At 36.0% G+C, this 15,284-nt stretch overlaps 1 protein-coding gene across 2 annotated transcripts in view; it reads right to left on the bottom strand.

Annotated features, from left to right (window-relative positions):
* The window catches only part of GLRA3 (glycine receptor, alpha 3), a 391,926-nt gene that overhangs the window by 43,526 nt on the left and 333,116 nt on the right, over positions 1 to 15,284 (bottom strand). For both annotated transcript variants that reach the window (XM_006864510.1, XM_006864509.1), the window contains exon 7: positions 10,527 to 10,741. In XM_006864510.1, the coding sequence (XP_006864572.1) occupies positions 10,527 to 10,741 (215 nt within the window). The remainder of the gene's footprint in view (positions 1 to 10,526; positions 10,742 to 15,284) is intronic.

Below are 15,284 nucleotides of genomic sequence, written 5' to 3'. Positions count from 1 at the left end.
ACATAATTCACAATAAACATTTTAAAAAATGAAATGGAATGCATAAAAATCGATGTCTTAGGCATTAGTGAGCTGAAATGGAGTGGTATTGGCCATTTTGAATCTTACAACCACATGTCTTACTATGTCAGAAATGACAAATTGAAGAGGAATGGTGTTGCATTCATCATCAAAAAGAACATATCCAGATCAGTCATGAGGTATAATGCTGACTGTGATAAGATAATATCCATGTTGCTACAGGTAAAACCAGCTAATACCACTATTATTCAAATTTATGCACCAACCACTAAAGCTAGTGAGGTTGAAATAGAAGAATTCTAGCAACATCTTCAATCTGAAATTGATCAAACATGCAATCAAGATGTATTGAACATTACTGTTGATTGGAATGCAAATGTTGTGAACAAAGAAGAAGAATCAGTAGTTGGAAAATATGGCCTTGTTGATAGAAATGATGCTGGAGATCACATGATAGAATTCTGCAAAATCAATGATTTGTTCATTTCAAATATCTTCTTTAGACAGCATAAGAGACAATTATACACATGGAACTCACCAGATGGAACACACAGAAATCAATAGACTCTACCTATGGAAAGAGGCGATGGAAAAGTTCCATATCATCAGTCAAACAAGGCCAGAGGCAGATTTTGGAACACCATCAATTGCTCATATGCAAATTCAAACCAAAGAAAATAAAAACAAGTCCACAAGAGCCAAAATATGACCTTGAGCATATCCCATCTGAATTTAGAGATCATCTGAAGAGCACATTTGATACATTAAAGACTGAAGACAAGAAGATTTGTGGGATGACATCAGGAACATCATATGAGAAGAAAGCAAAAGTCATTAAGAAGACAAGAAAGAAGGAAAAGATCAAAGTGTACGTTAGAAGAGACACTGAAGCTTGCTTTTCAATGTAGAGATACTAATGCAAATGGGGAAAAAAATGAAGAGATACAAGAGCTGAACAGAAAATTTCAAAGGTCAGCTTGAGAAGGCAAAGCAAATGTTACAATGAAATGTGTAAAGATCTGGAGTCAGAAAACCAAAAAGGGAAGAATATGCTCAGCATTTCTTAAACTGAGGGAACTGAAGAAAAAAATTCAAGCCTCCATTTTTGTTATTGAAGGATTCTCTGGGCAAATTATTGAATGACACAGAAAGCATCAAAAGATGGAAAGAATGTGAAGAGTCACTGAACCAAAAGGAAATAGTTGATGTTCAACCTTTTCAAGAGGTAGTATATGATCAAGAGCCAATGATACTAAAGGAGGAAGTAAGTCCAAGGTGCATCGAAGGAATTGGCAAAGAACAAGTCACCAGGAATTGATGGAATAAAAATTGAAATAGCTCAAGAAAGTGAGGCAACACTGGAGGCACTCACTCATCTATGCCAAAAAATTTGGAAGACAACTATCTGGCCGACTGATTGGAAGAGATCCATAGTTGTGCCCATTCTAAAGAGAGGTGACCCAATGGAATGCGAATATCATTGGACAATAAGTTTGATATCCCATGCAATTAAAGTTTTACTAAAGGTAATACAGATACAACTGCAAGCATACATTGACAGAGAATTTTCAGAGGTTCAAGCCGGATTCAGAAAAGGCCATGGAACGAGGGATATCATTGGTGATGTCTAATTGATGTTGGCTGAAAGCAGAGAATACCAGAAAGATGTGTTTACCTGTGCTTTTTGCAATGCAAAGGCTTTTGATTATGTAGATCATGACAAACTATGGACAACATTGCGAAGTATGAGTATACTAGAACATTTAATTGTGCTCATGAGTAATCAATACATGGACCAAGATGGCAATGATCACATCCTTCACAGAATACTACATCATTGCTATCTTATCCCACTTTCCTCTTTGCTTACTATGCTCCAAGTACACCTTGCATATTTAGTTCTTGGCACCCAAAAGCAATTGCCAAGTTCCATCTGCCTCAATAATTATGTACTCACTGTTACTTCCGATCCATTCTTCCTTTTGTTTATCCTCCAGCTTTTTGCTTAAATACCAAATATCCAGACCAGAATAGCCTTTTTCACACCTGCATGCCTACTTTCCCATGTAATCCATTTGTCAATTCACTGACAAATTTGTCAGTTCACTGAAATTGCATTTATTTGTGGATAATATCATTAAGGTGACTTCAGGATAGCAACAGTTCAACATCCCACATCCAGTTAATTGTTCTATTTCTCAAAGTCTAAGCACTTTGTTTTCTAAAACTTGGTTAGAGTTATGTAAAAATGAGTATACCCTTGAGGATTTCAATGTAAAACATCTATTCTGATACTTTAGAAGAGAATTATGTTTTGATAATAATTTTATTATTAATCTTGTTCCACTGTATTGTAAATATAAAATTATGTCTCTTTTTCCATATAGTCTACTGCATCCTATGATCCAAAGCAAAGTTTGGTCTGTTTCAATGTTATATTTCTAGACCCTAGCATGCATATTACTTGTTATACTAAAGATACTTAACTAATGTTGAAATGAATGAATTATTCCTGTTGACTTATCTTTGAAAATTTACTCTTAGAGAAATAGATATAACAGTAAATTTTCAAAGATAAGTCAACAGGAATAATTCATTCAATTCAACATTACCTAAGTACCTTTAGTATAACAATATGCATGCTTAGTAGTGTCCATCTATCAAGATTTTCACTCCTCATAATTACCAAGGCAACATTCCAATCCTTAAGATGTACAAACAAACATAGTGATTTTAAATATCTGTTTAAAAATATGTAACTACCAATTATAAAATTTCCGTTTTGGAAGAAGTGCAGCCAGAGTGCTCCTTGGAGGCCAAGATGGCCAAACTTCATCTCTCATACATTGGACACATCTTCAGGAGGGAACAGTTGCTGGAGAAAGATATCATGTTTGGTAAGATGGAGGATCAGAGAAAAAGAGGAAAACCCCCAACAAGATGGATTGGCCAAGTGGCAGTATCGATGGACTCAAGTATGGCAACAGTAGTGAGGTTGGCCCAGGATTGGACATTGTTTCATTCTGCTGTGCATAAGGTCGCTATGAGTTGGTGCTGACTCGATGGCACCTAATAACAACAACAACAACAAAGTGGCAAACCTGGGATTTGTTTACTAAAGGTAATATAGAAACAGCTACAAGCATACATTGACGTATAACTTCCAGAGGTTCAAGCTGGATTCTGAAGAGGACGTAGAATAAGGGCTATCATTGCTGATGTCCGATGGATCTTGGCTGAAAGTAGAGAATGTCAGAAAGATGTTTACCTGTGCTTTATTGACTACGCAAAGGCTTTCAATTGTGTGGATCATGACAAGCTATGGACAACATTGCGAAGTGTGAGTATTCCAGAACACTTAATTGTGCTGATGAGGAATCTGTACATGGACCAAGAGGCAGTTGTTTAAACAGAACATGGGAACACTGAATGGTTTAAAATTAAGAAAGGTCTGGGACAGGGTTGTATTATTTCACCATACTTATTCAACCTGTGTGCTGAGTAAATAATCTGAGAAGCTGGGTTCTATGAAGAAAAATGTGACATCAGGATTGAAGGAAGACTGATTAACAACCTGCGATATGCAGCTGATACAACCTTGCTTGCTGAAAGTGAAGAGGACTTAAAACATTTACTGATGAAAATCAAACCGCGTAACCTTCACTATAGATTAAATCTCACTGTAAAGAAAACAAAAATCCTCACCACTGGACCAATAAACAACATTCTTATCAATAGAGAAAAGATAGAAGTTGTCAAGGACTTCATTCTTCTTGGATCAACTATCAACACTCATGGAAGCAGCAGTCAAGAGATCAAACGATGTATTGCATTAGGCAAATCTGCTGCACAAGACCTTTTTAAAGTGTTGAAGAGCAAAGATGTCAGCTTGAGGACTAAGGTGCACCTGACCCAAGCCATGGTATTTTTGATAACCTCATATGCATGTGAAAGCTGGACAGTGAATAAGGAAGACTGTAGAAGAACTGATGCTTTTGAGTTATGTTGTTTGAGGAGAATATTGAAAGTTTCATGGGCTTCGAAAAGAACCAACATATCTGTGTTGGAAGAAGTGCAGCCAGAGTGCTCCTTAGAGACCAGCATGGCCTAACTTCATCTCTCATACTTTGGACGTATTGTCAGGAGGGACCAGTTGCTGAAGAAGGATATCATATTTGTTAAGGTGGAGAGTCAGAGAAAAAGAGGAAGACCTCCAATGAGATGGATTGGCCAAGTAGCAGCATCGATGGACTCAAGCATGGCAATATTGAGGTTGGTCCAGGATTGGAGAGTGTTTAGTTCTGCTGTGCATAGGGTCTCTGTGAGTCGGTACCAACTCGATAGCACCTAACAAAAATAACAACAAGCTGATTCCAGTAGATTAGTTGTAAATCTATAAATACAAATACCATTCTGTATCATCCTGTTCCTATTCATTTTCTATTTTAACTATCACCACCATTTAACAGGACTCTTTGGGTGGTGTGAAGGTTAATATACTCATCTACTGTTCCAAACGTTGGAAGTTTGAGTATGCTCAGAAACACCACAAAAGAAAAGTATGGTGACTTTTGAGAACTTCATCCATTAAAAACCCTATAGAAAAACTTTAAAGAAATATTTGCATAAACAACAACAATAAAAACCTTATAGAGCATATTTTTACTCTGACCCATATGAGTTTGTCATCAGTAGAAATTGACCTGATGGCAACAAATTCTGGGTACCAATTAACAATGGCAAATACTCTATACAGGAATAACTTTATATATAGTAAAATTCTAGTCTATGATTTTTATCTTATAGAGCAATGTTAGTACACTAAATACATAGTGTAATGTCCATATGTAAGAAGGCATAGAGCCACATTTGACCTCGTCTGACTCACAAGCGGGAATGAGAATCAATCTCAATATCAGCCCAATTACTATGAAGTTGTTCTACCCACTAACCTTCTTTACCAATTCTGACACTGACTGTCACTCCCAAGGTACTTTCCACATCTCTGATGAATTTTGTAATTTATTGCAATGACCACACATAGTTCATAGACCATTCTCACAATTATTGGGTTTATTAGGGAAGTTATCAAGTTATAATTCAGGATCAGAAATGATCAAGATGCAGCTCTTGAGTCAGGCATGCCTCTTTCTGGTATTTGGCTTCTCAGCCACATGGCCCTTTGGTCTGTGCCCTGCACTGGCAATGTTACAAAGCTCTTTTAGCACTGCTGATAAATGCCCCAAAGACACACTATTCCACTGTAAACCTTTTTCCTGAAGGTGCTGGGCTCTAGCTCTATGGATCAGCAAACTTAGCCCCCTTGGTTAATTGCCTGGAGACAACGCATTCTGCAAGTGACCCTCCTGCACTCAATTTTCTCTCTTGGTGGGCCAAGGAGCCAGCTGCTCTGTCTCAGTATTTTTGATGCTGCTGTTTCTACTGCTGCCACTTCTCCATTTCTCTGGTGTCACAGGTCTGTCCCCTGGATCAAGGATGGATTGCAGGGTCCAAAGGATATGCTGTGCTGCTGGCTTTTTTTTTTTTTTTTTTCTTAATTGAAGTGAGATCCTCTGATTTCTGCTTCTGAGATGACTGATTTTATACCAGTAGGAGGACAAAATTGATCAATCTCACATTAGAATTCCAAGTATTTACAATCACAATTAACCCTGTTAACAATCACTCACAATGAAACCATAAAATACTATCAGCATTCAAAACTTCTTTTACCCAAACCTAATAGGAAAAGAGAAAATACACCGAATAAGCATGACTCCACAAAGTCTTTGGTAGGAATTACCAAGTCTACGCCTCGAAGAACTAACTAAATTAAATTACTTTACCACATCTTCATATTTGCTAGCTCTGCTCCTGAAATATGGCAATCCTAGCAGACAACATGGAAAAGGTAAGATAATCACTGCATGTGTTGCGCAGAGATGTATGCACTATATGTATTTATTTAGGAAAGAAAACTATAACTGGAATTAGTTCACATCAGCGTGTATCTTTTGAAACACAAAGTCCTTCAACAGTATTCTTACATTAAATATAGCATATATTTTTGTGCACTAGAAGACCACTGTCTACTTTTTATATGATAATCTAGAAAGAGATCAGCTTGATAATTATTGAGTATCAGAGCTACGTTTCTGTGAGACTTTGCTTTTTCCTAAAGGACAAATTGTATAATTTAGGTAAATGGTTAAAAAGTATGGTGTATCCTATAGACTCATAAAATCATGTTGTTTCCTCCACAAAAAATATGCATTCTTTATATTTTATAATATTATCATTAAAAATAAGGAAGCCCTGCCTGCTTTTTTACAAATAAGAAAAAAAAAGTTATAATTGGATTTCTTACTATCCACCATGCTGTTTTAGGAGTCGTGGTGTGGTACAGTGGGTTAATGCACCAGATTTCAAAGCCATTTGAACTTGTAAGCTCGGTAGTTCAAGCTCACCAGCTGCTCTTTGGAAACCATATACCGGGTCACTATGGGTCAGGCACTTCACAACAAAAACTATGCTGTTTATAAAGATGGACAGTTCCACTGCCCCTGAAAAACAGTCACAATCAGGAAGCTAATATAAGCATAAATTTCCTGCATGTAACTCTCCAGTGGAGTCCTGGTGTGGTACTGTAGGTCAATGTGCTGTACTGCAGGGTCAATATCAGCCACGAGGTCAGCAGTTCAGCTCATCATTCACACCTAGGAAACCCTATACAGTGTCACTATGAGTCAGAACAGACTTAATGGCACTTAGCAATGACAACAACAACCCTCCCATAAGGGGCTCTTGTGGTGCAAGGAATAAGAACTTGACTGCTAAGCAAAAGGTTGACAATCTGAAGCTACCCAGAAGCTCCACAAGAGAAAGACATGATGATCTGCTCCCATAGAGATTTCAGCCTAAATATCCCTACATTGTAGTTCTACACTGGTCTGGGGGGGGGGGGTCACTTTGAATGGGATCAAGTCACTAATACCTAACAATATCTCTCAGCTGATAGATGGGATGGCTATAGAGGAAGAAGTGGAGCTAGGATCTGGAGCTAATAATAAACATAAACAGCTCCAAAATTACACTAAATTGAGACAACAAAGGTTTGATTTTTTGCTTACACTACGCGTCTTCTTAGATTGGGGCTCCCAGAAGTTGTATTGTCATTATCATTCTCCCTTGTGATCACTGAATGATGGAGCAGCCAATTTTAGGAACACTTTCAGTGACCATGGCAGAAGAAAACTAATGCATGGTGAATCTCAGGTGAGTAATAAATGCCTTAGGAAGGATGTGCACAAGTTAAAACTCCTTAGCCAGAACTACTCAGAGTCTAGAATATTGATATGGCACAGTAGGATAAGCACTGGGCAGCTAACTGCAAGGTAGGCAGTTCAAACCTACCAGCCACTCCATGGAAACTCTTTACAGGGTAATTATGAGTCAGAACAGATTCAATATCACTTAACAAAAACAAGCACACTCTACCCTAGCTACAAAAGAAAGAGGAAGTACACCATGTTACATGCCTGGAAAAAGTGAGAAAGGCAGCTTGTATGGCAAAAAGCAGGACAATTAATTAAGAAGGCTGTAGAATTGATGGAATACAAACTGAAATCTTTCAACAAACTGTTGAAGCACTGGAGGCATTCACTCATCTATGCCAAGAAATTTGGAATGAAACAGTGGTCAGTCCTTATCCATTTTCATAATCATTGGTATGCTTGAGTTCATTCTTGCAACCATTAGCATTTTGAATGTTTTCCAATTTGAGGGGTGTGGGTGCTCATCGTCCATATGAGACAATATTTTGTTTTGATCCATAGGATTTCTACTGACTTATTTTCTAAAGTAGAACACTAAGTTGTTATCATAGTTTTTCTTAGTCTGGGAATTCCACTAAAATATGTACTCTGTGACTGACTTGTTGTTATTTAAAATACTGTCTGTGTAGCTTTCAGTATCATAAAAACATCCAGTCAACACAGTAGTATCACAGACTGACACAGGTATTTGTAACGTTTATCAGAAACATGGAGTCCTAGTGCTACAATGATAAAGCACTTGCTACTAACCAAAAGGTTGACAGTTCAAACACACCCAAGGATAAAATATTTGACTATCTGTAGAAATAAATATTACAGTTAAAAAAAACAAACAAACAAACAACAAAACACCCTATCGTTCAATTCTAGCCTGTTACTTGGAACCAAACAATACAGACAAAAACATAATGCACATCTCAGAATCATTCTGAATTTAATTTAAGATGTAAAGACAGAGAAATAAAGGAACTGGGACAAAAATAAGCAGATCTTTTAAAAAAATAAATAACATTTGAAAAACTGTTGTTGAGGTGGAATGAAGATGATATTGGAAAGGCAAAAGGAACTTTCTTCAGCACAGAATCATGTTAGTGCTTTGTCAGAGACCAACAAATGTCATGTTTATACATATTTTTATACTCATTTCCCTCTGTCAATAAATGATGTTTCTAACACAGTTTCTTTCACATAAAGACTTTAATTTCAAGAGATGAACCTCACAAATACCTCCAGTCATGAAAGACAGTGGGATCCAAAAGAGTCAGGGATTTTCAACAATTATCTCTGATTTCCACTTCAATTACTAGGGTATTAACATTGTCTCCTCTTTTTCTCATGTTTGACTCTTAGATGAAATTGTGAAAAAAAATATCTAGAGGTCATTAGAAATGTTTCCTCTCAGAATATATTTTTTAAATTAAAATTGCATTTTCATTCACTTGATTTCTTTATTCAGATCCCTACCTGAAATTCATAAAAGATACAATATACCAAGTGTTGAGATAATAGATAGGTATTTTGTTGTTGTCATCGAGTCAGTTCCAACTCATAACAACCCTATATAGGGTTTCAGAGGAGTGACTGGTAGGTTTGAATAGCTGACTTTGTGGTCAGTATTCCATTTATTACCCTACAACACCATGTAAGAACTCCATGAAAAGTCATGTATGAAAAGAAAATAATTAACTATAGCTATATTGTTAAATGGCAAAAATAGCTTGCTGTGTTTCTTGTGTAGCTTGTGAAAAGAAAAAATGAGTTTTTATAAACCTTGTGGAAGGAATACTGGAACTACTTAAGTTCTCCTTTCTATTGACCTATGGCAAATTAAGATCCAAGAAAATCAGAAATACTAGATTTATGAATACCATATTTGTTCTTGGATGCAGTACTGTGTGGGCACTTTCAGACAATGCTTTTAGGAGTGTAAGTGCTATAATTTCCTTCAGAAGTAAAATTTGGCATTATATGTCATTGCATACAGGAACCAATGCAACAATGCCTGCTCTAAGAATTTGTACTAAGAATACAAAATATGCAAAAAAGAACATATATTCATAATACCAACATTCATAATGTAGACATTCATAATATAGATGTGAATGATATAGTTGTTCATTGCAGTGTCATTTTTAAAAGTGAGTAGTAAATGATAGCAGTCCAAACAATGGAGTATTATGTTTGTTGCTATTGTGACTAGGGGCCATCAAGTGAGTTCTCATTCATAAAACTTTATGCACAACAGAATGAAACATTGCTGGTCCTGCACCATCTTCATAATCGTTGTTATGCTTAAACCCAAGCCATGATATTTTCAATAACCTCATATACATGCGAAAGCTGGACAGTGAATGAGGACGACTGTAGAAGAATTGATGCTTTACACTTATGGTGTTGTAGGAGAATATTGAAAGTGCCATGGCCTTCCAAAAGAACCAATAGATCCATTTTAGAAGAAGTGCAGCCAGAGTGCTCCTTGGAGGCCAAAATGGCCAAACTTTGTCTCTCATACCTTGAACATATTGTCAGGAGGGACCAGTCGCTAGAGAAGGATATTTGGTAAGGTGGAGGAACAGAGAAAAAGAGGAAATCCTCCAATGAAGTGGATTGACCAAGTGGCAGCTTCGATGGACTCAAGCGTGGCAACAGTAGTGAGGTTGGCCCAGGATCAGGTAGTATTTCATTCTGCTGTGCATAAGGTTGTTATGGGTCAGTACCAACTTGATGGCACCTAACAATAACAATTCTATTTCTGGATCAACTGCCTTCAGAAACATATAGACCTTGAGGAATGATATGCTGAGAAGAAATGGCTTCACATTTTGATATTTTTGTTTAATTAATGTTGACATGGTTTTGTGGAATCCTGGTTGCACTGTAAGATAAACACTGGACTGCTAACAGCAAGGTCTGCTGTTGAGACCCACCAGTCACTTCTAGGAAGCCCTATATAGGTCGCTATGAATTGGAAGTGCCTTGATGGTAGTAAACTACGGCAACATGATTTTGCAGAAATGCTTGTTGACTTAACCTTGTATAACACTGCAAAAATAAGTAATGGATAAGGATAATAAATGCTATTGAAAAAGATCTGTCATAAATTAACAATAATTTTCATATAAGTATATACACAAATGCATGTGTCCTAATATGCCCATTTAGTGCACTTACCTTTGGTAGTGAAGCTCGTGATCCTGAGCTCTGTGTGGTCATAGTCAGCACAGTGGTGATTCCCAAAGCTACTCTGGCTGGAGCTGCATCCATATTGATCCAGAATGATACCCAGGAGAGGATAACAATCAAGAGGCTGGGAATGTACATCTGGATCAGATAGTATCCCATTTGTCGTTCAAGATGAAAGCGCACTTCTATACATGTGAACTTTCCTAATTGGAGTTAAAATAAATACAGGGATTGTTAAAAACAGAGCTTTGTTATGGCATCATATATCACAATTTTTTTTCCCAAAATAGTTGTATTTTTAAATTTTCCATTAGTAAATTATGCATTCCAACTGGTTCCTAAAAAAGCATTTAAAAGAAAATTTATGTTACCATCTAAAAGCCTTGTATTATGAAAATACACTGCTTCAGAAATAGTATAAAATCTTATTATTTAACATTTGAATAGCACTTCCTACTTGTCAAAGTTCTGAGATCTATTATTTCATTTGACTCTAACAATTGCCTCTAAGGTGGAAAAGATAAATGTACTATATAAAGACCTTCTTTATTCAATGACTATTTCTGGTGCTTTAAATTATGTATTTAAAAGGTGTTTGTGGTATTTGTTCCAGAGTCTTAGACTTATTTTATATTTATTTTAAGAAAGTAAAAGAATATAAATCAAATAAAAAAATTTCCTTAAATTATGAGTCTGACAAATAGAAAATTGTGTGTTATTTTCCACAAATGACTTTAAATATAACATAAAAACACACTTTTTAAAAGAGTTATGCATTTATTTCAGATATTTTTGTGTCTCTATTATAGTAAGTAATTCATAAAGGAGCAATTATGGTTCAATTAAACATTGTGTTTCCATTTTTGCTTATCCATTGGTTTCACTCTCTATTTCTCCTTATAATAAATGTTCTTCCTAATTGTCTAATTTTAGTTTTTATCCTTTTTTCAATATAACTATTGTAAGAAAGATGAGCACAGTGAATAAATATACTCTATTTCATTACGTGATATATTTTGACCTAAGAAAAGACATCAGAGTGTTCATCCACCAAAAAAAAAAAAAAAAAAAAAAGTAGCAAGTTTTGCTGGAGAGAACTCAGTGCAAAACTTCTATTAATATGACTTGTTCCACATGTTACTGGGAAGAAGAGCATGAGCACTGCATGAAGGAATGAACACAAGATTCTAGGACTTAAAGTGTCAATAGTTTCACGAGGTCTGAGAATGTAGAATTCCAATCTTTAGTGTATAGCAATTAGAATCATAGTATAAAGTATACATGATTCCTAGATCAGTTTATTAAATATATACAAAGTGCTTAAAGATTCCTAAAATATTTGAAAAGATTCTCAAAACTGTCTTAAATATATATCAGATTTTAATCAAAAATAAAACAAAGAGAAATAAAAATGAAATAATTTTATTATATGACTATTAAATATTCCATTAAATTAAACAACTAACATTATAACAGTTACATAAATATGTTGAATATATATGCTGTTTTTTGTTATGTGCTGTTGCTTAAGTTTCAACTCATAACAAACCTGTATAGGGTTTCCGAGACACAGCTGGTAGATTTAAACTGCTGACCTTGTGGTTCACAGTCCAGTGCGCCACAACAGGAGTTCTATCTATCTATCTATCTATCTATCTATCTATCTATCTATCTATCTATCTATCTACATATATATATTTGTTTGTGGTGTGAATTGTTCTTAGTTCTAACTCATAGCCACCCTATATAGGGTTTCCAAGGAGCAGTTGGTGAGTTTGAATCTCTGAACTTGTGGTTCAAACTGACCTTGAGGTCAACTGCTTTATACCAGGGCTGTGGGTGCTTTGTTCCATAGTGTCACACCAGGACTTTATTTATATCCATATATGTATACAGAAAGAGAGAGTCCTTATATGGTGCTATATAGGTTAAGCATTGGACTGCTAACCACAAGGTCGGTGATTCAAACCCACCAGTTACTCTTCTGAAATCCATATGAGGTCACTATGAGTCAAAACCAACTCAACAACATACAGAAACAATAACAACAGCTCTTTATTTACTAATTTCTTAAAATAGCTTAACTTCTCTATGCTTAAGAGCAAGTTAAAAGTGTTTTCTGATATCCATTCTGGTCTTTTCTTTCTATACTCTTTTTAATGGCCTTTTGCTTTTTCCTGTCTGATGATCTTGATTTCATCTTCTGGTCTTCGATCATTAGTGTATAATGAATCAATCTTCTGGTCTTCAATCATTAGTGTATAATGAATCAAATCTGTACTTGAGATCGTCTCTAAATTCAAATGGGATATATTCAGGGTCATAGTTTGCATCTGATAGAGTTGTTTTAATATTCTGCAGCTTTAACCTGCACTTATATATAAGCAGTTGATAGTCTGTTCCATAGTCTCTCCCTAGCCTTGTTCTAGCTTTTCTACCACCTCTTCCCACAGATGTACTCAATGTGATACCTTTGTATTCCCTTTGGTTAAGTCCATATATACATAGTTGGAGTCTTGGGTGGCACTGTGAGTTAATGCACTAGGCTGCAAAGTCAGTCTAAACTGCAAGATTGGCAGTTCAAGTCATAGCTGCTTCTCAGAAACTCTATACAGGGTCACTATGGGTTGGAAATGACTTGACAGCACTTAACAACAACAACACATATATCTTTTATCTTGTTGGAAAAAGGTATTTGCAATGAATAAATCATTCACCTTGCAAAACTCTATCATTGTTTCTAGCATCAAGGACATATTTCCAAACTATTGATTCTTCCTGTGTGTTTCCCACTTTTACATTCCAATCACCAATAATTTTCAATGCATCTTGATTACATATTTGATTAATTTCAGACTGAAGAAGTTGGTAAAATTCTTTAATTTCATCATCACTGCTTTACAGTTTGGTGCATAAATTTGAATTATAGTGGTATTAACTACTCTTCCTTCTGCCATCGAGTCTATTCCAACTCATCGTGACACAATATAGGATTTCAAAAGCTATAACTCATTATGGAATTGTTGTTAGGTGCCATCGAGTCAGTACCGACTCATAGCGACCCTATGCACAACAGAATGAAACACTGCCCACACCTGGACCAACCTCACAATTGTTGCCACACTTGAACCCATTGGTGCTGCCACTTTGTCAATCCATCTTGCTGAGGGCCTTCCTTTTTTTCTCTGACCCTTCACCTTACCAAATATGATATCCTTCTCCAGTGACTAGTCTATCCTGACAATATGTCCAAAGTATGAGAGACAAAATTTGGCCATCCTGGCCTCTAAGGAGCACTCTGGCTGTACTTCTTCCAGTACTAATCTGTTTATTCTTTTGGCAGCCCATGGCACTTTCAATATTCTCCTCCAACACCAAAACTTAAAAGCATCAATTCTTCTATGGTCTTCCTTATTCACTATTCAGCTTTCACACCCATAAGAGGTTATTGAAAATACCATGGCTTGGGTCAGGCACACCTTAGTCCTCAAGCTGACATCTCTGCTCTTCATCACTTTAAAAAGGTCTTGTGCAGCAGATTTGCCTAATGCAATACATTGTTTGATTTCTTGACTGCTGCTTCCATGAGTGTTGATAGTTGATCCAAGAAGAATGACGTCCTTGACAATTTCAATCTTTTCTCTGTTGATAAGAATGTTGTTTATTGGTCCAGTGGTGAGGATTTTTGTTTTCTTTACAATGAGATGCAATCCATACTGAAGGCTGTGCTCTTTGATCTTCACCAGTATTTTAATTCTTCTTCACTTTCAGCAAGTAAGGTTGTATCATCTGCATATCACAGGTTGTTAATGAGTCTTCCTCCAATCCTGATGTCATATTTTTCTTCATATAACTCAGCTTCTTGGATTATTTTCTCAGCATACATGTTGAATAAGTATGGTGAAAAAATACAACCCTGTTGCACACCTTTCTTAATTTTAAACCATTCAGTGTTCCCATCTTCTGTTTGAACAACTGCCTCTTGATCCAGGTACAGATTCATCATGAGCGCAAGTAAGTGTTCAGGAGTACTAATACTTCACAATGTTGTCCATAGTTTGTCATGATCCATAAAATCGAAAGCCTTTGTGTAGCCAATAAAGTACAGGTAGAAAACCTTATTTTTCTCCTAGATAACAGCTGGTTGTTTTGAACTGCCAGCCTTATGGTGAGCAGCCCAGTGGTTATCCTATAGCACTATAGGATAAGCACTCAAGTGTTTACAGAAAAGCTGGTGGTTCAAGCTCACTAGTCATTCCTTTTAAACCCTATACAGGGTCACTATGAATTGGAACCGGCCCGATGGTACTTAACAACAAGAACAAATGACTGATACATTCACTGTTAAAACTGTCTTGAACTTGATGAATTAATGCTGAGAAATAAAATGTATAGTTTTTAGCTTTCAATTCCATTCTTCCTACAGACTTTTGAAGACCCCTCATGTCATAATCAATGGTCAATTAAAATTTATCAATATAATGCAAGGTTGATTTAACAACTCAAAATAATTATTATCTCAATTGATGCAAAGCATTTCATGATGGAAATACTCAACATACTATAAATAGAAGCAAATATCTACCCTTAACCTGGTAAGTAGCATTTATATACAACATATACCTAATGTCATACTACTAAGAGAAAATGCTCTCCTACTAAGATCTGGAACAAGACAAGAAGGAATGTTTGCTCTTGTCATTTCTATTCAACAAAGTAACGGGAGAATCTACTTATGACAATTAG

The sequence above is a fragment of the Chrysochloris asiatica genome, unplaced genomic scaffold, assembly GCF_000296735.1.
Source record: "Chrysochloris asiatica unplaced genomic scaffold, ChrAsi1.0 scaffold00066, whole genome shotgun sequence".
Classification (NCBI taxonomy): domain Eukaryota; kingdom Metazoa; phylum Chordata; class Mammalia; order Afrosoricida; family Chrysochloridae; genus Chrysochloris; species Chrysochloris asiatica.
Note: the sequence above shows the minus strand (reverse complement) of the source record. Positions and strands in the feature narration are given on the sequence as shown.